This window comes from Trachinotus anak, unplaced genomic scaffold (genome assembly GCF_046630095.1).
Source record: "Trachinotus anak isolate AG129_WGS33_773 ecotype Australia unplaced genomic scaffold, CSIRO_AGI_Tana_v1 ptg000018l, whole genome shotgun sequence".
NCBI classification, from domain to species: Eukaryota; Metazoa; Chordata; class Actinopteri; order Carangiformes; family Carangidae; genus Trachinotus; species Trachinotus anak.
The window spans coordinates 7,722,094-7,741,498 of record NW_027273869.1 but is presented as its reverse complement, the minus strand read 5'-3'; the positions used below and the strand labels follow the sequence as shown (position 1 = coordinate 7,741,498).

Sequence of the window (19,405 nt, the reverse complement as noted above, 5' to 3'; positions counted from 1 at the left end):
TCGGATTTATCAGAGCACAACAGACTCTATCTGCTCTCAGTCTTTCAACTTTGTCTTGCTCAAATGATGAAAATTTCTGATAATGCACAGATTTTTTTATTAACCTCTGTAATTCAAGAGTGGACATACAATAGTACTACATAAAGGTTTGCAAGGCTTTTCTGTGCACATGGTTCAAAACATGATAGAAATCCATTTAAAAAAAAAAAACTATCCTTAAGTTCAACCTGAAATGGAATCGAACTAAATGTAGCAATCTTATTTGAGCTTGAACTTGAGTGAGAGAAAAGGGGAAAGGGCGAGAGAGGCTAAGAAGAGTATGAAAGTAAGAACAGATGAGTAAGTTGATGTCTCATCTTCAAACTCAGACAGCCTCCAGTGTCTCACTCAGTGGGTGAATCAGCTTTAATCAGCTGGCCTCCATCTAAAACACAGATTCTTTAGAACTCTAACCCTCTGACTAGTGTTGCTTTTTAAGACTTTGTCTGATTTGTTACACAGTAGGAGTCATAGACAAGATGGAGCTGAGGGCTTGAATGTCAACGTTAGGAACACACTAAACTATTTTAGCTTGCTTGCAGTGGTTTTCATCCCTCTTTTCTCCAGAATAACCACCTGTGGGGAGTTACAGTCGAACTCACATGTGCAGTTATTCGTCACTCAATGTAGGAAAAATATAACTTTACAGTGACTTTAATAAATAAAATCTAGCACAAAGCTAGTGTTGTTCCATCGTGTCATTCATGCAAATTATTCTTTTTTACTCACACTGCAGGAAAACCATTTTCAGATTGTCATGATATGCTTTAGTCTTTAAGTCTGCAAAGCTATATGGAGCAAGAAGAAAAGTGCTCTTAAATGTGTGTATTTGTCTGAATGTGTGCTTGTGAGGTAGTGAAGATAATACAGAATATTTACAGGGCTGTAAATACAAAAATCAACACACATATGACCACACGATGTACCGACATAAGGAGATATGAGACGCAAAGTAAAGCAATTACGAAGAAAAGTTAAGATATGATGTGTAAAAGGAACGGAGGAGAACAGACAGAAAAGAAAGGAACTGGACGCAAAAAAAGGACAAACAGAGAAGAGAGCAGCCAAAGAGCAGCGATAATGTTTGTATGTGATGATATTCGACTGTGTTGCTACTGTTAAGAAGCCAGGTCCCCCGGTGAGCTGGCAACCAAAGTCACCTTCTGGCAGCTGTCTACTGTCATCTACTAATGCACTCACAACGACTTTTGAACCTCACAGCTAATGACCAGGGAGGTAATGGAGAGGGATGTAGGCCATGAACAACTCCACAACAACACTCCGCTGTTTCACTGTGTTTTTTTTTTTTTTTCTTCACACAACTGAGATTAATTTCCATAGATATAAAGCGATGCACATCAGTGTCACCACCTGAGTGTGAAACATGACATGATGTGACACGCAGCGCGTTTGTGTTTCTGTATAGCTTTATGTGTGGATGCCAATCTGTGTGTCGTAGCAACACAAAGGTTTACGGTGCCCCCAGTGTCTTGCGTTCACAGTACCTGAAAATCTCTCTCCTCTAGAATCTCTTTCCTCCACCTCACGAGGAAGGCAGCACACACATACAGGTGGAAATGGGAGAAGCCCTCTGGTTCAGCCTGGACAGAGAGAGAGAGAGAGACGAAAACGTTGATTTACACCAAGTTTAACATTTCGCAGCCGTAAAACAAATGACACCTCCATCACAGATATGTTATGTTTAAACAGAAGCTTAACGATGTAAAAGACAGCGTCTGTGCACTCAGAGTAGCTGTAGTTTTTCATCACATTTCATTTTCAGGACGATTTATAACCTTTTTTCTGCCACATACACAAAAAACAGGACGTGAAATGAAACATTTTTCTGTCACAATGCAGACATTTACATTTGCAAGGCGACTGAGACAAATCCCATTTTCTTTTCATGGCTTTTTATCAGAGTTAAGCCGTTACGTTTAGTAGCTCAGAGGGGGAAAGACAAAAGATGAGATGTACCTTGTTCTATTCATTTCTTATTTCTTTAGATTCAGGAGTTAGGGGGAGTTAGGAGTGTATGCTCCCTTTAAGGTGGGACACAGTATCCAAAGTGCATCTGAAAATGTGACATTTTCTGGTTTTCAGGGGGTTTTAGTTCCCCACATGTGACACTTTAGCTTAAAATTCATAGGATCAAAGTGTGGAATTGCTTGAATGTCTGTGTGTGTTATCCAGATGTACATGAGTGGAGAAAACACTCACACCCACACTCATTGTAATAGCATGAATTCATGCATTATTCTACAAGTGTGCTCTCTGATGTGTGTACTTTGATAGCATGCTGCATTCAAACATGCTTACATTTTACTACCAAGGCGTCAATTAGGTTTTTGGAAACACACACACACACACACACACACACACACACACACACACACACACACACACACACACACACACACACACACACAGATTCCATCTTTTTGGTGAGTTAATAAATGCTACAGTGCTACACACATGTACCAACAATTCAGCCATGTTTTGAACATTTATGTGTTAATTCACATGATGAAGTGTGACTCCTTCCTACTTTGTCCTGTAACCAACTGTAAGTGCTGCTCTTTAACCACCATACTCATCTGTACATAACAGTGAGCCATAACTCTGCAGGCATTCACAGAAACTGCCTTTCTGCTGTGATAATTGAATTTCCCTCCAGGAAGGAAGAGAGGAGGGAATAAACAGATTAATAACAGATTTTAACAGAGAGATGGTGTTATAGAAGTAAAAATGGGTGTCCGCCTTTTTTCCACAGCATTGTTGTTACTCTTATGTTTGGGCTTTCTAAAGAGATTGATGTTCTCTATGTCATTGTGTGTGTCTCCTGTTGTTTGGGTTTCCTCTTACTTTACCTCCCACTCCATTTAAACGATTTTCAGAATTTCCCAACTGAGAGTGGTTTTGTATGTGTGTGAGTGAGAGAAGGAAATAGAGAAAGTAAGAGAGAAAGTGAGAGAGAGAGAGTAAAGAATGTGATGAGAAGAGAAGAAGAAGAAAAAAGTGGGGTGTTTGTGAACAGCGAAGCGTAGCATGATGTGAGTTGTAAACTGGCAGGTGATTGGCTTGTTGGTCTAACCTTGCAGCTCCAATTCAAACAAGTGAAGCAAGTAAACACACACACACACACACACACACACACACACACACACACACACACACACACACAAAGAAACACAGATGAATGAGTATATGAGTGGCATACGGGAGCACAATGTTTATCAGTCCCCAAAGATTTGCACAGTTTTAATTTCCTTTCTTCTATGAGTTTTTGTGTGTGTGTGTGTGTGTGTGTGTGTGTGTGTGTGTGTTCATGGTTGAGGGCACCAATGAACTCTTGGGGAGTGTGGAACTATTTCTGCCCCCTCTCTCTCTCCCCGTTTTCAAAATAACCCCTCCATCTCTCCTCTGCTCTGTCACCTCCCACAGTCTCATCCAACAAATGTCTGTCACACACTACTCTCTCACTTTCTCATTAATACGACTGTGAGGACTATTTCACAAATTAGAAAGTGATTTATCTTTATCAAAAACAACTTCTCCTAACAAGTAATCTTGATATTTTGATTTGCCACCAATCATTTCCAGGGTGATCCACCATTAACTTGAAATCTATTGACTCCGTTGGCTGCAGCGGGAACGGTAGCCTAACTAATGACAGTGGATATGACTCACTCTGTAGCTGGCAGCTGAGAAATGGCAGAAGAAACAAGAGAGAAAAATGCTCACAACTCAGTCCCTTGTTTAAAGTGCAAAATCCTGAGGTGCCCCTGCATCTGCAGTCACTGTAATAATGCTCCTTAATTATAATCATGGACATCTAAGACACATTAAAGGGAACGTTGCATAGTGGCATTAGTATGCACAATGAAAATGTGTGTATTTAATAATTATTTATTATTAATCAGCTTTAAAAGCAGAACATCTTGAATGAATTGGTCTGTACTTGACTGACAGACAATACTGTGAGGAACGCACAGTGGTGCACTGATTAAAAATGTTTTTAGCTCATTAGTGCTGAAAAGAGTGGCTTATTATTTGAATGACAGTAAATAAATTACTAACTTTACTAAAATATTCACCTTAACTTAATTATAAAACCTAGATGGTTCCAGCTGATCAAACATGAGAATCTGACTCTTCTTCATGTTTTATATCGTATTAACATTTTTCACCAGTTTTGGTACAATTGATTGTTCAATCCCTTTTTCCCCCAGATTTTACATACCTCCATTTAATGCATAATTACCCATGTAAATATAACAGAACCATGGTTAATGGGTTGAATCGAAGAAGACATTTGTCAAGTCACTTTAGGTTGCATGCATGCCTGACCGGCCATTTTTACACAGCTGCTGCTTTCAAGTGGTCCACGTTTATTGGACTTCAAAAGTACTGAGGAGGAATGCACAGTTTATCTCTATTTTAAGGGAGCTGTTGTCAGCAAAACATATTTGATACAAGAAAATCTCTTCTGGATATCTTCTTGCAAGTGAACAGTTCAGAGTGTTCAGTTCTTTTTATTCTTTGTTTTTGTTTTGCTTTGATGGCAAATTATTTTGTGGCGGTGAAAAGGTCAAGATTTTTAAATGTCTTTAAACAGCCTTTGGTGCTGCACTCAGCTGCAATAAAAATATAAGGGGGGGGGGGTGTATTTAACAAGTGCTGGTGTATTTTGAACTTTGGAGTGAGCTGAGATGGCTGTTTCTGCCTGTACCATGCTAAGCTAACTGACTCCAACCTCAAGTTTCAGTTGATGAACATGAGATGGTATCCTCATCCCACCCTCAGCAAGAAACTGAGTCAGCACATTTTCTCCTTTAAATGTATAAAAAACTTTTGAAAAAATAAATAAATAAATTACAGCCTGAAACTTTTACATCTCTCTCCTATCCTACCACCCCTCACTTTCTTTCTTTATTTCTACCACTCATTGTTCTCTCTGACACTCCATCCCTCCATTCTGCCCTCTCAGTCCACTGCCGCTGCCTCAGCTCAAGCCTTTCTCATCATTATGATTTGCAAAATAAAGTTTGTCATGGAAGTCAAGGTGACTCCATCAAACTTGTCTCTACCTCTTATCCTCCTCCATTGTTATTCTAGGTCCTCCACCCCCCTTTGTGCCAGGGCAGCCATATTGGCTGAGACAGACAAGACTCTGACTGACAAGCGCTGCTGATCAAAGTGTGTTGGGCGTGGGGGGAAGTTCGGGGGTGGGAGGGAGCATCAGGGGAGAAAGGGTGATGGGGATTCAGGGAAAGGAGGAAGTAAAGGTGAGTGCATGAGAGACAGAGAGGACAGGAGGCTAAAGGTGAACAAAGGAGGAAAAGGGAATGTGGAATACAGAGTGAGAGTGAGAAGGAGTACAGCAGTGTCACAGAGTCTTTAAACTGCTGCGTTGGCTGTCTGACTAGTCTCATCCTTCCAAAACAAACAGGCCTGATGTGGGACTTACCGACTGCAGACAAGGTGAAAAGGTGATGGTGCTGAAGGCTGATGTAAGATGATAAATGAGCAGATTGAAACTGATGTAACAATTACACGGAATATGATGAACCGCTGGTGCTCAAGTGGTTGTTTTAAAGCTCTTCTCCTCTCACAGCTTATGTTCATGGTGGTAGTGACTGTACAAGCTGTACGAGGATTCTCTTCTTATCTTCATCCCTAAGCGCTGTGATAGAGTGCACAATGTAGGTTTGTGACTGCAGGAAGAAACACTAAATGGCAAAGACTGGACATTTTGATAAGTAAATTACCACGCAAGGTCTGACCAATAGCAAGAAAAGACAGATGACACGAATCAGTTAATGATGCAGTCCAACTTCCACTGTGTAAATTTTGACAGTTTTTTTGGAAATTCCATGGGTCAAGTTTGCTATAAGAGGAGAAAATACCCTGAAACTAGACTTTGTTTACGTCTGACTTGTTGCTGCTAATGTATGAACACTCACTCCGACCCTTAAGTCTGTGTGGCATTTGTATGTGTTCATTATTAGTTTACAGTTTTCAGATTTAGTCAACATCTGCATTTGAAGAATGAAGGCAATTCACAAGTGTCTATAAAACTTGTTGCGAGCCAGTACATTAATTCTGCGATAAATGCTGCCTATATTTATTTCATGCTGACACTGTGTCAAAGAGAGACAAGAAAAGAACAAGAGAAGAAGAGAAGTACTGACGATCGTGCCAGTGGGAGTGGGACAGAGGGCCAGAGAGTGGAGAATTTCATGTGCGAGTGTGAGCATTTCTGGAAGATGGTGTGTGTGTGTGTGCGCGTGTATGGCCGGGGTCCTGTCTACAGAGGCCTGTCTTATTCTTTGGAGTGACCACAGGGCCAACCATTACTATAGATGGAAGACAGAGCGGAAGGAAAAGTGAGGAGGGCCACTTCCCTCAGGGATGATCACACAATCTCTCTTTCATTCCGTTGGCAGGTTGGTGTTATTGATATTCATGCACGAGCGCATGTAAGCCTTACCTTTAGTCTGATAACTGACTTTGGCACAACTTTGTGAGTGAGCTCAAAGATATAAAGGTCTGAATGAAGTGCTGCATGCAGAAAGGTTACTTCCCCTTTGTTTCTGCCTCAGAGAAAGAACTAACACAAACACTACAGGAAAGAATGTTTTGAAGATACTCAAGGCAATGTAACATTTTACTGTTTGGATTTTTCATAGTAAGGGATTAGTAGTTGTAGTAGTGTAAAATACATCTGTATATGTAAATAACTCTCTTTGCAAGGACTTTTAATCTTTTATCAACACCCGGAAGAACTTTAATCAAATTCTATTTCCTTCATTACCTTTTACTTGATTTCATTTATCTGAGACATGCAGTTCACATTAAAATAATGACGATAATGTGCTGGAGTCAGCCCATTGCTAATACTCATTATATAAGGTGATGAAAGACATAAAGGAAAACACAGCCTGTGAAAAATATGCTTTAGAAATAAAATTGGACCCTCAGACAAGATGAAGCTTAATGAAAGGGAAATGACAGTTATAAAACATTAGGTGAAATGAGAACATTATTGAGGTCCGCGGAGGAAAAAGTATTCAGATTCTTCACTTAAGTAAAAGTACTGATACAACAATGTAAAAATACTCCATCACATGTTGAAATCCTGCATTCAAATTTCTTTTAAACAAAAAGTAAAAAGAAATGTCTCCTGTGACAGATGTATTATTATACATGACATTATTAGATCGTTCATGCTAATTGTTTAACATTTGGTAGCTTGGTCCAGGGTTCCCAACCCAGGGGTCTGGGCCTCTTCAAAGGGTCATAAGATAAATCTTAAAATTTCTGAGATAAGAAAAAGGGGCAGGAAAAACATCTTTGTGCCTCAAACTGTTATTAAAACTAGGGAACCACTAATCCTAAACAATGCATCATATTAAATAAGATTATCATGTGCTTTTATGTAAAACCTCAATCAGAAAAGCAACCAGCTACTAGAGATGTGAAATAAAGTACTGGAGCTGTAACCAACAACCATTTTCATCAATTAATGTGCTGATTTTAACAAATCGGTCGATTAATCATTTGGTCTAATCCATTAGAAAATGGTGAAAAAACACTCATCATATTTCCTATTTTCCATCTTCAAATTTCTCATTTTGTCTGTGCAAAACCAAAAGATATTCAGTTTAAGAATCACATTAGATCAATTAAAGAAGCAAGTTATTTTCGTCACTAACAAAACAAGTCCAAAATAGTTGCCTATCAATTTTCTGTCATTCAGATTAATTGGTTGTTCATTTAAGATCTAAAAAGTACAGTATTTCACTATGACATGTAATGTAGTACAGTACAAAGCATTATGGAAAAGAAGTAAACTATCTCAAAATTGTGCCTCAGTACTTGTGTTTAGTGAGTTTCCGACACTGATCAAGGTAAGAGCTGAATGAATGCGAACTTTAAAGCAACAGTCTTCGTCTTTGTTCTTAAATTTCTTAGCTATTCTTCTGACTTTTGTTGCAGTAAATTACAAACGTCCCCATCTGGAATTGACACATATGATCACGTCTTACACAGCAGGTTTAAACTTGGCCACTAACACCGCTAAACAGATCCCCTGCTTGGTAAATTCAACCACCCATATGGAAAAAGAACCATGTTTTAGAACCTGAAAATGTCACCGTATCCCTTTAACAGCCATGCTAATGCTGCCACACTGAGCTACTTGCTAATTTCATGCTCCACGCAACAGGGATAATTTGGTCCCTGTCTGTCTGCCCGTCTGTCTGTCTGTCTGTCTGTCTGTCTGCAGGGGAGGAGAGGTCTGTGTATGTGTGTTTCGCTGTGAATCATTCTTCCTTTTCTGTCTGTGTTTCCCTCCCCCCCCTCTTCCTTTTCTTGAGATAGTGACAAATAGAGAAAAAGTGCAGAAGAGAAAAAAAGGGAGAACTAGACTGAGGGCAAAATAGACAAAAAAAGAAAAAAAAACATAAGACAAATGTCAAGAAGAGACTGTAGGTAGAAAGACAGAAAGAGAGAATGACAGAGATAGAGAGAAAGACAGAGCAAGAGCTGTCTTGTGCTGGATTAGGCAACTGAACAGATGGCCACACCGCAGAGAGAAGACCACAGTGGAGACATTACAACACTCAGGTTAAAATCTCCCCTGAAACACACACTCACACACACACAGGCTCAGTGGCAAAGGGCAAGGTCTTTCTGTTCATTATCAGCATTTCTGAGGGAGAGAGACACAAATGCTCACTATGAATTAAGGACATTTGTCAAATGGCAGAATTTTTCTAGTTTGGAAATCCAGATTGTTTGGACATTACTAAATAATGCATATTTGGTTGTGTTGAAAAGGGGCACATACAGCAACCGAATCATCAACAAAACAGAGACACATCCTGGCCTCCAAGGGAAGGTTGGTAAAGCGTGTCGAGGGCTCAGACAAACACACAGACAAACGCAAGAAAACACACTAACAAGGAAAGGAAAGCATGCTCACAAAACTTCTAAAAGCTAATTTTACCAAAAGCAATCAAGCCAAGGATAATCTACGAATCCTTGAGTGGAGAGGAAGCTCTCATGACTCAAGAGCACTGTCCCTTGAGCTGCAGATTAGAGAAGCACTTATGTACTCAGAAGGATGCTGTGTGGTAGAGATCACGTGCTGTGGGTTCTTTTGTGCAGCAGACCCAATCCCAACAAACCTGGCTGTCTGCTCTGGACTGTCTTGCATAAGCATCATTTAAGGGCGGTTATGAAGGAGAAGCGCGAGACTTAAGGACATGGAGGTAAAGGAAGGACAGAGAGTAAATCTGCAATGAGTTCAGAAGAAAGATGATGAAGTAGAGAGGAGGTGGGCAAAGAGTGGAAGAATATCCGTCAAGTTGAAAAGAGGAAAAGTATATTAGACAAGAACAGCTTTGTGTCTTGCTTTCAGCTCCAGTGAAAGTTTCATGAGTGGAAATGGCCTAACTCCCCTACCAGGGCCGGACCGGAGGTGAGGGACTGAGACAGAGCCTGCCAAAAAAAAAAAGGTGTATGTGCGTGTTTGTGTGTTTTCTGGAAGGGTGTGTGGGTCGTGTGCAGCATCTGTGTTAAGGCTGCGATCCAAACGACATTGTAAAACATCAAATATTTAGAGGATGGATTACAAGAACAATGTGTAGTTGGGATGCTGTCAAGTCACGACAAAGCAACAACACCGTTTAATCATTCATTCCTTGTTTCTTTTTTAGACTCGAGGTGGACGGTGCGCCTTTGAGTGTAGTTTGAGATGTTGTTCTTTCACATGGTAATTCTTGGTTACAGTCATGTCAATAGACTCCATCCACCCATTCTAACCCACCGGGTCTTTGTGGCACGAAACCTGCTAACTTCACAAGGAACGGCAGGTTCAAACCAGAAGTTCTTCTTACATGAAAGGAAAGCAAGGCACTCCCTACATCCTTACCCCCAACTATGTCTTCCAGCCCTTCTCAAGATGTTCCTGCCTCCACAGGGAGGCATTCACGAGGCATCTGAATCAGGTGCCCAAACAAACTCAACTGACTCCATTCAGTGCAAAGGAGCAGCAGTTCTTTGTATAGCTGCTTCTAGATTTTTGACTGTTCTGCCTATTCCTAAGGGTACACCAAGCCACCCAGCGAAGGAAATGTCCAAGGTGGGTGAACCAGATTTGGGGCTAAATACTGCAACTTTGAAAAAGTAAAAAATCTGGGCATCTGAAGGTAGAAACAAGTGAGAATACCAGGCCTTGGGGGCCCACTCCTCATCTCTGCTTCAGGCCAGCAGCTGCAGGCTACAATAGCCACTGCTTGCATTTTCCTTAATTTCTACCCAAACTCTTTGAGGTTAAGTCACACTGTGGATAATGTGGGTGCCTGGTTCTGATGTGATGGAATAATATATGGAATAAAACTCTGAATCTGCTGCGTCAATTTTGATCCCCCCCCCAGCACCACTAGCAATGAAGGACAAAGCTAAATTGATGGAGTACTCTTTTAACCAACTACTTTCAGCTGTCTAACCTTATCCATAATGTAGTTGTGAAGCATGGACACTGCAGGAATAATACATTTTTAAAACATAGACATATAACATTCAAAATGCCATTTAATTTAATGTGTGGGTTTGCAGAACTGCCCAATATTAATATTCTGTTTGGTGAGTGTGTCAGATAATTCCACCAATGTCCTGTTTAGGTGCCTGTTTGCACAAACATATACTGTGTGCCTCTGTAAATCAGCAAAATTATTCAAAATCATCACAAATACAAGTTAAACTGAGACTGTCCTGTGGTGTTAACTCATTCATCAATGTATCCACTGCTCTGGCATCAAGGTGCAAATTATGTTCAGGAAATGAGACATGACTTGTGACTAAATGTCAGAACAAGGTATTATGGATTTTTCTTTGGAACAGAAGTAGTTTATGATGTGGTAAATCCATTTTGAAAGCAGGACTTTATGTTCCCTTCGTATTGTTCTCGCTGACTGTGTTTTGCTCATTAGATTGTGATGCTCTCATCCATTCTTCCTTCTTTACTTCTGTGCTTCTTTCAGTAGGATGATGATTAGATTGGTCACTGAGCTCTTAACTGATGATGCATGATGAAAAATAACCGCTTGTTACTATGGATACCATGCAGACATCATGTGTAATAGAGAACATTATACCATAGAGTTGGGGCAGGTACAGGGGTTTAGTGGGTCAGCTAGCTTCTTACTCCACCAAGTATGTTATGTTTACACCGAACTTGGTGGAGGGATGGGGCATTTGGTGCCAATCTTGTTAAAGGGGCAGATCAAGGATTTTTTTTTATCACTTTCCTAAACTTTTCAAGACTTTTTGGCCATTTTTTGATATTTTTGTCAATTTATCAGGAAATATGTTTGGGCCTTGATGTAAAAAATCTGACGTACTTATAGTGTTGAGATATATTACTTTGTACAATTTGGTCCAGATACAGATAAAAGTATTGTTTGGCCTTGGTGAACATATGCACTCTGAGTGCCTTTCTAGTGTTCAAAATGTGATCAGTTATGCATTATTTACTTTCTCAGGATAATCCGGAGTGTTGCAAAGGTCTTCCACTTTTCCTCCAAACCTTACTTAAATCATCTTTCAATACTTCCATCAAAAATAACTTAAATAACCAGAAACCTCTCAGAGGAAAGGTGTCAGAAAACCTACCAGGGTGTTAGGAGGACAGACTTGTACTGTACTGAACTCTGAAATAAAAACACCTACAGAACAACTCAAGATATATTTATCTCTCCTGCCAGCTGGCTGTGGTTCAATGAAATATACACAAGATAGAACTTCGAAAGATGGAGAGCACAAGAACTTGTTGTAATGATTTAGCATCAGTCCTTCACTAGAATAAAAATCAATGACTATCAGTAATTATAATGGATAGCTGACCAGGAGGTTGGTTTATTAAAACATAATGATGCTGTCGGGTCCACCAAAGTGTTTCTTATGAGAAAATGCGCATATGAGTCATGTGAGTGGAAAGACTGCACTTAAACTGGAGGACTTTGAGTGTTCACGATTCATTTTTCCAGGTTCATGAGCAGAGCACTGTAGACAACCCAGCACTTTTAGGTCACTGGGATGAAGACCATTTTCACAGGCAGGGACGATTTAGTAAGATTAAAGCCTTATAAATCTTTGGAAGCTAACATTGTCAGATTAAAAATATTGACAACTCTTGGGTGCATGTAATAGTTTGCTTAATTAGAATTTAGCAATTAATTAAAAAGCCAAAGTCTCAACAAAGGAGAAGATGTGTGGTTCTTACCTGTCAGCTGCGCTCTATCTCAGCTCATTAAGATTTAGATAAGAGTCATTTGGTATTTATTCATTCAAGTTATGGTTAGTGAAAAGCTCTTCAGCTATAAACTGCGATGTGTCATTTCATTTTGATTTTCAAAATCTCTCCACATCTCTCTGTTCTTGTTCACTTCTATTTTTACTTTCTACAGTCACAGCCTTTCTGTTTATTGCCTCTCTCTTTTTTTCTCAACAGTCCACTTTACTCCTTCACCTCTTACCCTTCTGAGTGTGCTTCCTCTCTCCTATCCACTAACTCATCCTTTCCTCCCACCATCCCCTGGTTTTCCCAGGGAATGTAACTGCAACCACAATGGTCTCATATAGAAACTGTTACTTGACAGAAGTCCTTATTTTACTGGGTCATATTTTTGTGAATGGGCAGCAACTATTTAAGCAACTTCACTGGGCTTCAAATATGAGTTTTATCAATTTTCTAACTTACACATGACATCAGATGTCCAGGAAATGTCAGACCTTTGATTTACATGGAGGCACTAATTCTGCAGTTGGGTGAAGCTGAAATGTTGTAGAAGAAGACAGCAACAAGATAAAGCTAATTAAAAGAGCAGCAGTCAAACCTCAAACAGTGAAAAACAATGCAGAAATCACTATGGAAATATGGCATTTCTTTTTGTTTCATGTATTAATTTGAGGAAGGTTACATCGCTCCACACAGTTCTGATGTTTTTGGCTGCTGCTTTACTTCGTCTCATCGGTGAAGCCAAAGCTTCAGTGGACGTTTCATTTCATTAATTATGTCTGTTTCCGTCGTACATTGTCGCATTTTACTTTAAGTTACTTCATTTAACGACCGTTTTTTCTACCTCAGCGAAAACTTTTTTGCAACAGGATTTTTTTTTTTAATCTGTGAATTGCAAATATAAACAGGTGGACGTAAACCTTCCTAGTGAGAATAAAGATGCTGAGAGCGGCGGCAGAAAGAACAGCGGAAAACAGCTGCAAACACTGTTGCTCTGACGACAGCAGAGAAGATGCACACACGTTGGTGCTACCACCTGGCACAGCTGAAAGTGCCACCGATGGAGGAGCTCATTTTAAACCTTACCTTTACTCTCCATTCATCTTCTCTCTGCTCTCCTCATCTAATCAAACACTTTGATGTGATCACACGTCTTACACTCTCAACTCCTGCATCAACAGGAAAATCCATTATATCTACTAGGCTCAAGCCCTGCACTACCCACACGTGTCCCAGCATGTACACACACCCGGCTGAATCAATAGCAGACATTAGGCGTTATTGACAATGCCAACAGAGGTTAACAATCTGGCATAACTGTAGGTGTCGCCTATTAAGCTGTGTTTAAATGTGAAAGGGCAGCAAAATGAACAGGTCCACATGTGTTTGAATGGGATTAAGATCCTGCTCTCGCTCTCTCTCTTTCCCATTTCTCATTTATACATCTAGGTCAACACAGTAATAGGCTTTACTTTGACACTCAGACTCAGACTCACACACACACACACACACACACACACACACACACACACACACACACACACACACACACACACACACACACACACACACACACGGGCACAGGCACACACAGAGAAAAAGAACACAGCGGCCATAAAATGAAAATTAAACCATAAGTTAAAACAGCTAAAACTTTTTGTTCCATGCATGAAAGAGGCTACGTACATCTTTGTTTCATTTCTGAATGAACTAATCCTTCACAATCCCTCATCCACAAATCTTCTGCAGAAATGTTTTCTTTTTTTAATTTGCTTTTTTTTTTAAACCTCTTCTTCTTTGCAAACTTTTGTCCATTCCCTCTGATACTACTATATATTATCAACAGAGCACTATCTCACTCCACGTGTGTTGTGCTAACACTGAATAAAATCAACTCCTGCTGTGAAACTAATGACCTCAGTGTAAATTTGTCAGAAGCTTGGCTGCATGATAAGCTCTGAATAATTAAGGGTATCATAGAGAGAGATGCCATGTTTGAATACCTTTATGAAAAAAATATCTTTATTATGTTGCATCATACCACTGGGTTGGCTGGGATATAATGGTAGGAATTACAAAAGAGGCAATCATAGATGTTATTATCAGAGAATATCTCCGTTTCTGAAATCTCATGCAGAGCCAGATAGAAATGGAAAGATAACAAAAAGCACAATAACAGTAGCTTTGTGTGTGTGTGTGTGTGTGTGTGCGTGTGTGCATACCTGGTAGGTGTCCCACAGTCTGATCGTGCAGCGTAGTGGCAGCTCCCTCATCAGGAGGTTGTTCATCCAGCGGAAGGCAAACTGCAGGTACTCCACCTCGTACTGCTGCATGTGGCGGTGCACAGACTCTGCCCAAAAAAAAAGAATAATAAGAAGAAGAATTAGAAGAAGAATAACTGTCATTGAAAAAACACCTAAAAGTCCTTAAGTTCTGGCATTAACAATAGTGACAGTAAGACAGTAAGTAGATCGACAGATTCCTTCATAACGCTCCTCTCTGCTGCAGTCAGTCTCTCTCTCACACACACACACACACACACACACACACACACACACACACACAATAGAGATGTAATTACAGAGCTATCAGAATTGTCTGAGAAAAGCTACACACTAAATTGGGATGTGAAAAGGGAGTGCATTCATCGTTCAGCAAAGCTTCAAAGCAATTGCATGTCAGCCCAGTGAGGAATGGAGTGTGTGCACTCTAGGTCAATGGCATCCAGAGGTGAGGATGTATATGTGATGCATTGTGCATGTTTTCATTATTTCTTGGACATTATAGCTTCCAATAGGAGCTGATTAAAACTATATTTTTGTTAATTTCTGTCGTAAAAGGTCAGTGTGTACAAATCCTCTTCAACCCCCTGTCGCTTTTAACAAGATTGTGACCATTTATCTTTTTAGTGGAAGGGAAGTAGGGTGATTTTAATCCTGTACAAAGCACATGTGTGATTCTTCCCCCCGATCTCAGTATTAATTAAAGTCATAAATATCTACTGTTATTTGGCGCATTCATTGGTCCTCCCTGTCGAAACACACACTTTGTATTTTAAAATATATCTCTTGAGCGTTTTTCTATGAGGCAGGATTTTCATGCATTTCCTGTTGAGCCTCATTTGCTCTGTTTGCTGTTAGAACTCTATGAAACAGTGCTCAAGGGATTTTCTAGCAACATGAAAAATATTTTAATTTGGCAATGACCAGAAATCATGTAGTTAGAGAACAGAAAATATTTCATTACCCATCAAGGTCAGGTACACTAGGGCTTAAACATGTCACTTTAACTCACAAATTTCTGACATATTGGACAGAGTTTTGGTAAACAAGTCATTGTGTGACATCAAAGAAGAGGAGTTCAAAAATGCATTAGTCCGTCTTGATCTGTCACGAACCAAACAACGAAGGTGTAAATCTTTAAAAACTTGTCACAAATATACACTTAAATTTCTTTACAAAAGGTAAAATCATCTTCTAAAGCTGCTGGACATTTTAGTTTTCAGTTAACAGGGGCAAATACTGCTTTTGTTTGGAACTATTTTCACAGTGGATTAATACACATTTGGGGTGATAGCAGGTATTTCTGGCACCAGGACTGTGTATGTGAGCAGTATTTGCATTAATTGTGATGAGGTATCATGTCACTGTGTAACTGGCTCACTCATGTGTTTTTAGTAGTTTTATGGACAAACACAGGTGCTTTTCCAACAAAATGCTAGGAACTTTAACATCTTAAGACCTAATGTCCGGAAACTTTCCCAGGAGTAAAATTTGAGTTTGAGATTCCCACACAGATCAAGAAAATTGCTCTGCTGATTAATCAAAAGCCTGACGGTCGCCTTTTATGTCACATGTGTTGTTCTTGACTTATCATCGACATTCAGTGCTGCCCATCCTGAAAGTTCCTCAACCTCCAGAAAATACTACCCCACCCCCTCTTCTCCAGAACTTAATTTAGACCCTGGTTCCTCCAGTGGAAATGCAGGGGTAGAGGAGCTATGTTCCTCAAAAGGTTTTCTGTTCCCCCAGGGAAAGTTCTTTCAGTTTGAATTGAGGTCTGTGAACACGGAAGAATAAGCTACATCAGGCTTTGGATTCACAGACTTGTAAGTGGAATCAATTCATTGTTGGTTTTGGTCTTTTCATGGCATTTGCCGACAATAAGAAAAATACAGAATATCAACAGCCTTCTTCTTCAAAGTACGTATGATGGATTTTCTGCGCACATTACTGTAATTCATCTTCTGTGGTATCAATCTGAGATGGGACTACATCAAGAACCAGCTGAATATCAGCATCAGTCGAGACTGCAGCTTTTGTTTTGTTTGGCTCAACTTCCAAGCAGAAACATTAGCTGTATATCTGATGCTCACATTTATCTCCTTATGCCCAATAAAATTTGAGTTCTTACCCTCTGTAATTAGTTCAGATTATGTCCCACTGCCAAACAAACCCCACAGAGAGAAGACCATACGCTGCGTCAGGCGGTTGCAATATGTTCTCAATGTGGAGTTCAAACGTCAGTGTTGATGTCAGTGTCATGGCATGGCAGGCTGGCGCCAGCCCTCGCTGAGAAGAATGGACGAGAAGCAGAACTGTCAGCTGAAAACTTGCCACATATGGGGCTGTGACACTGAGAGCGGCCGCCTTTGTTCCTTTCTCTGTTCTTGATAAATGTTTGTTTTATGCTTCTTTACATAACAAAAGATTAAAAATACCACTATTACAATATTCAGCGACTCCCTATTTCATAATCACCAAACCCATGACACTCTTCCTCTCTCTCTCTCTCTCTCTCTCTCTCTCTCTCACACACACACAAACACACACACATGTGCGCATATTTCCTGATAGAGCCATAATTATACAGCTGTCAGAGAATCTATGAGAAAAGCCAGTTCGGGAGGAACTATAGCATCCTCCTCTCTCACACTCTGTGCTCCTAATCATGGCTGACTGACAAGCACACACACCCAAATACAGCTTTAATAAAGCTTTAATCGGTGAAACATTATGTAATGGTATTTCCAGCCAAGAATACATACATCCGATACATACGCTCAAACACACACTTGAATGACACCTGTCTTGCACTGCTCACACATGCCTGTTTAACAATTAGGCACACACTCCACCACATGAGCGGGGCGCGAAGTAAACACAAAGCTATTATTTCACACTCCTCTCCGCAGTTTAATTATCACATGCTGCTGTAAAAGCATAAACAAGGCAAGCTCATTAACGGCGTATGCATCCTGGTGACAGATCTGAGCTAGCTGCCAAACAGAAAGGGAGAGAGTGGGACAACTTTAGACAATGTTAAATGACACTAATGAACCTGCTCTGCCTAATATAAGTGACTTCACCAAACGCAGGGAGGAAGAGGTGCACGATGGGGGGAGTGGTGGAAGGGAGAGTCGTTTGTCATGAGGAGTTAGCACAGTAGGAGAGGAGGAGAGGAGAGGAGAGGAGAGGAGAGGAAAACACAACGAACGGCACCGCTAAAACTTATGACTTTTTAACCGTGGGCTGCTGTCCAGCTGGCACAACGCTCGGCATGCTGGGTAGCATAGTTATGGGGGCTGAGGGAGGTTAAGGATGACATCTTTCATAGACACTGATTGACTGATGAGTCTTGTCCTCCTTCCTACCGCTGGTTAAAGTTTAGGACGGAGGCCACGGTGCTGGCTAGTCCGCGCTCCACAGTGGACCGCAGCTCGTGGCTGGCGAGGTGCTGGTGGACAGCGGGAGGTCAGAGGTCGCACAGTGACTAGTGAGCGGCTCTCAGGATTCTGCTGATGAGGCCAATTCTGCCTGACTTCAAGCTCTCCTTGGTGTAAAACGTAATTACAGTAACACACTTTCCTCTCCCTCTCTCGGCTGGCCTTCATTTTTTCTCTCACTCTCACTCAGTCTGCTCTGATACAGTTGCTTTATTTTAATCTGTCCTCTGTCGTTTGCTTCCTCTCACATGTCAACTATTCCCCCTCCCTCCTCTGTCTGTAAATATACTGTAAATACACAATGAATGTCTTCATCTCACTGCAACCTTTATTAATTTCCTTTGATTTTACTCAACAGATTTAAACAAATCCAGCTGTAGATACAAACCAGGCAACAGTGACGCGTTTGATCAACGCGGTTTGAAAACATCCACCACACCACCTAAGTAATCACTCTTGTGTACATGCAGTAATATGTGCTGGTCTTTGGTCTTTTACTTTAGATACTGTATGGAACTAACGATTGGCCGAGCTTTTTCTAGTTACAGTAGCTTAGCTACGATTGGACAATCACTGTTTGGGGGAGGGGTTCATCTGTATGACATTTTTCCTATGCAGCAAAAATAATGTTTCTTAAAAGTAAATGCATTTGTTTCAATTTCTGTTGAGCTTGTGTGTGATCACACAAACGGATGATCACACTGAATAACTACCAATTACCTGTGCAATAAAACTGGGCCTAAAGTGCAATAATCAGGTTTTTCATTCTTACCACGTGTAAATATCTGTACATATTACCTGCCTTTTTATACCTCCTTTATTTTTAATTTTGTGCTCTCTTTAGGTTTTTATTTATTTTATTTATTTTATTTTATTTAATTACCATTGTTTGCACCAAGGGAGCAGCGCTCAAATTTCGTTGTACTATGTATAATGACAATAAAGGCGATTCTGATTCTGATTCTGATTCTGAACATGTTATTTATCAGTCTCTGTGTTTCTGTATTTTCCGTATTTGCTTCATATACATATACAATTAAACAATAGATTATATTTGAAATAGTAAACATTTATTTGCATATTTCTTTTTACTATGATTAAATCTCTGTTTGTTTGTCTGTCACACAAAGAGAAACACCCTCCAGTAGGACACAGCTATAACAGGTAGAAATGAAAATGTCTAACAGCCAAGTCAAGTACAGAGAGTACAAAGAGTCCACTGAGTGATGCTTGCTTAATTATTCCTCTCACACAACAAACAACCACAAGGTCACACATTTGTTACTGATTAGCCTGCGGGAGGCTGCAGCAACTGTGGGGGAGGTTATGTTCTC

The 19,405-nt window shown here is 40.2% G+C and overlaps 1 protein-coding gene across 5 annotated transcripts in view; it reads right to left on the bottom strand.

The window, feature by feature from the left end:
• Positions 1-19,405, bottom strand: part of tbc1d22a (TBC1 domain family, member 22a) — a 118,937-nt gene that overhangs the window by 20,679 nt on the left and 78,853 nt on the right. For all 5 annotated transcript variants that reach the window (XM_071501820.1, XM_071501824.1, XM_071501819.1 and 2 more), the window contains 2 exons: positions 14,569-14,696; positions 1,545-1,640 (listed from right to left, as the gene is read on the bottom strand). In XM_071501820.1, the coding sequence (XP_071357921.1) occupies positions 1,545-1,640; positions 14,569-14,696 (224 nt within the window). The remainder of the gene's footprint in view (positions 1-1,544; positions 1,641-14,568; positions 14,697-19,405) is intronic.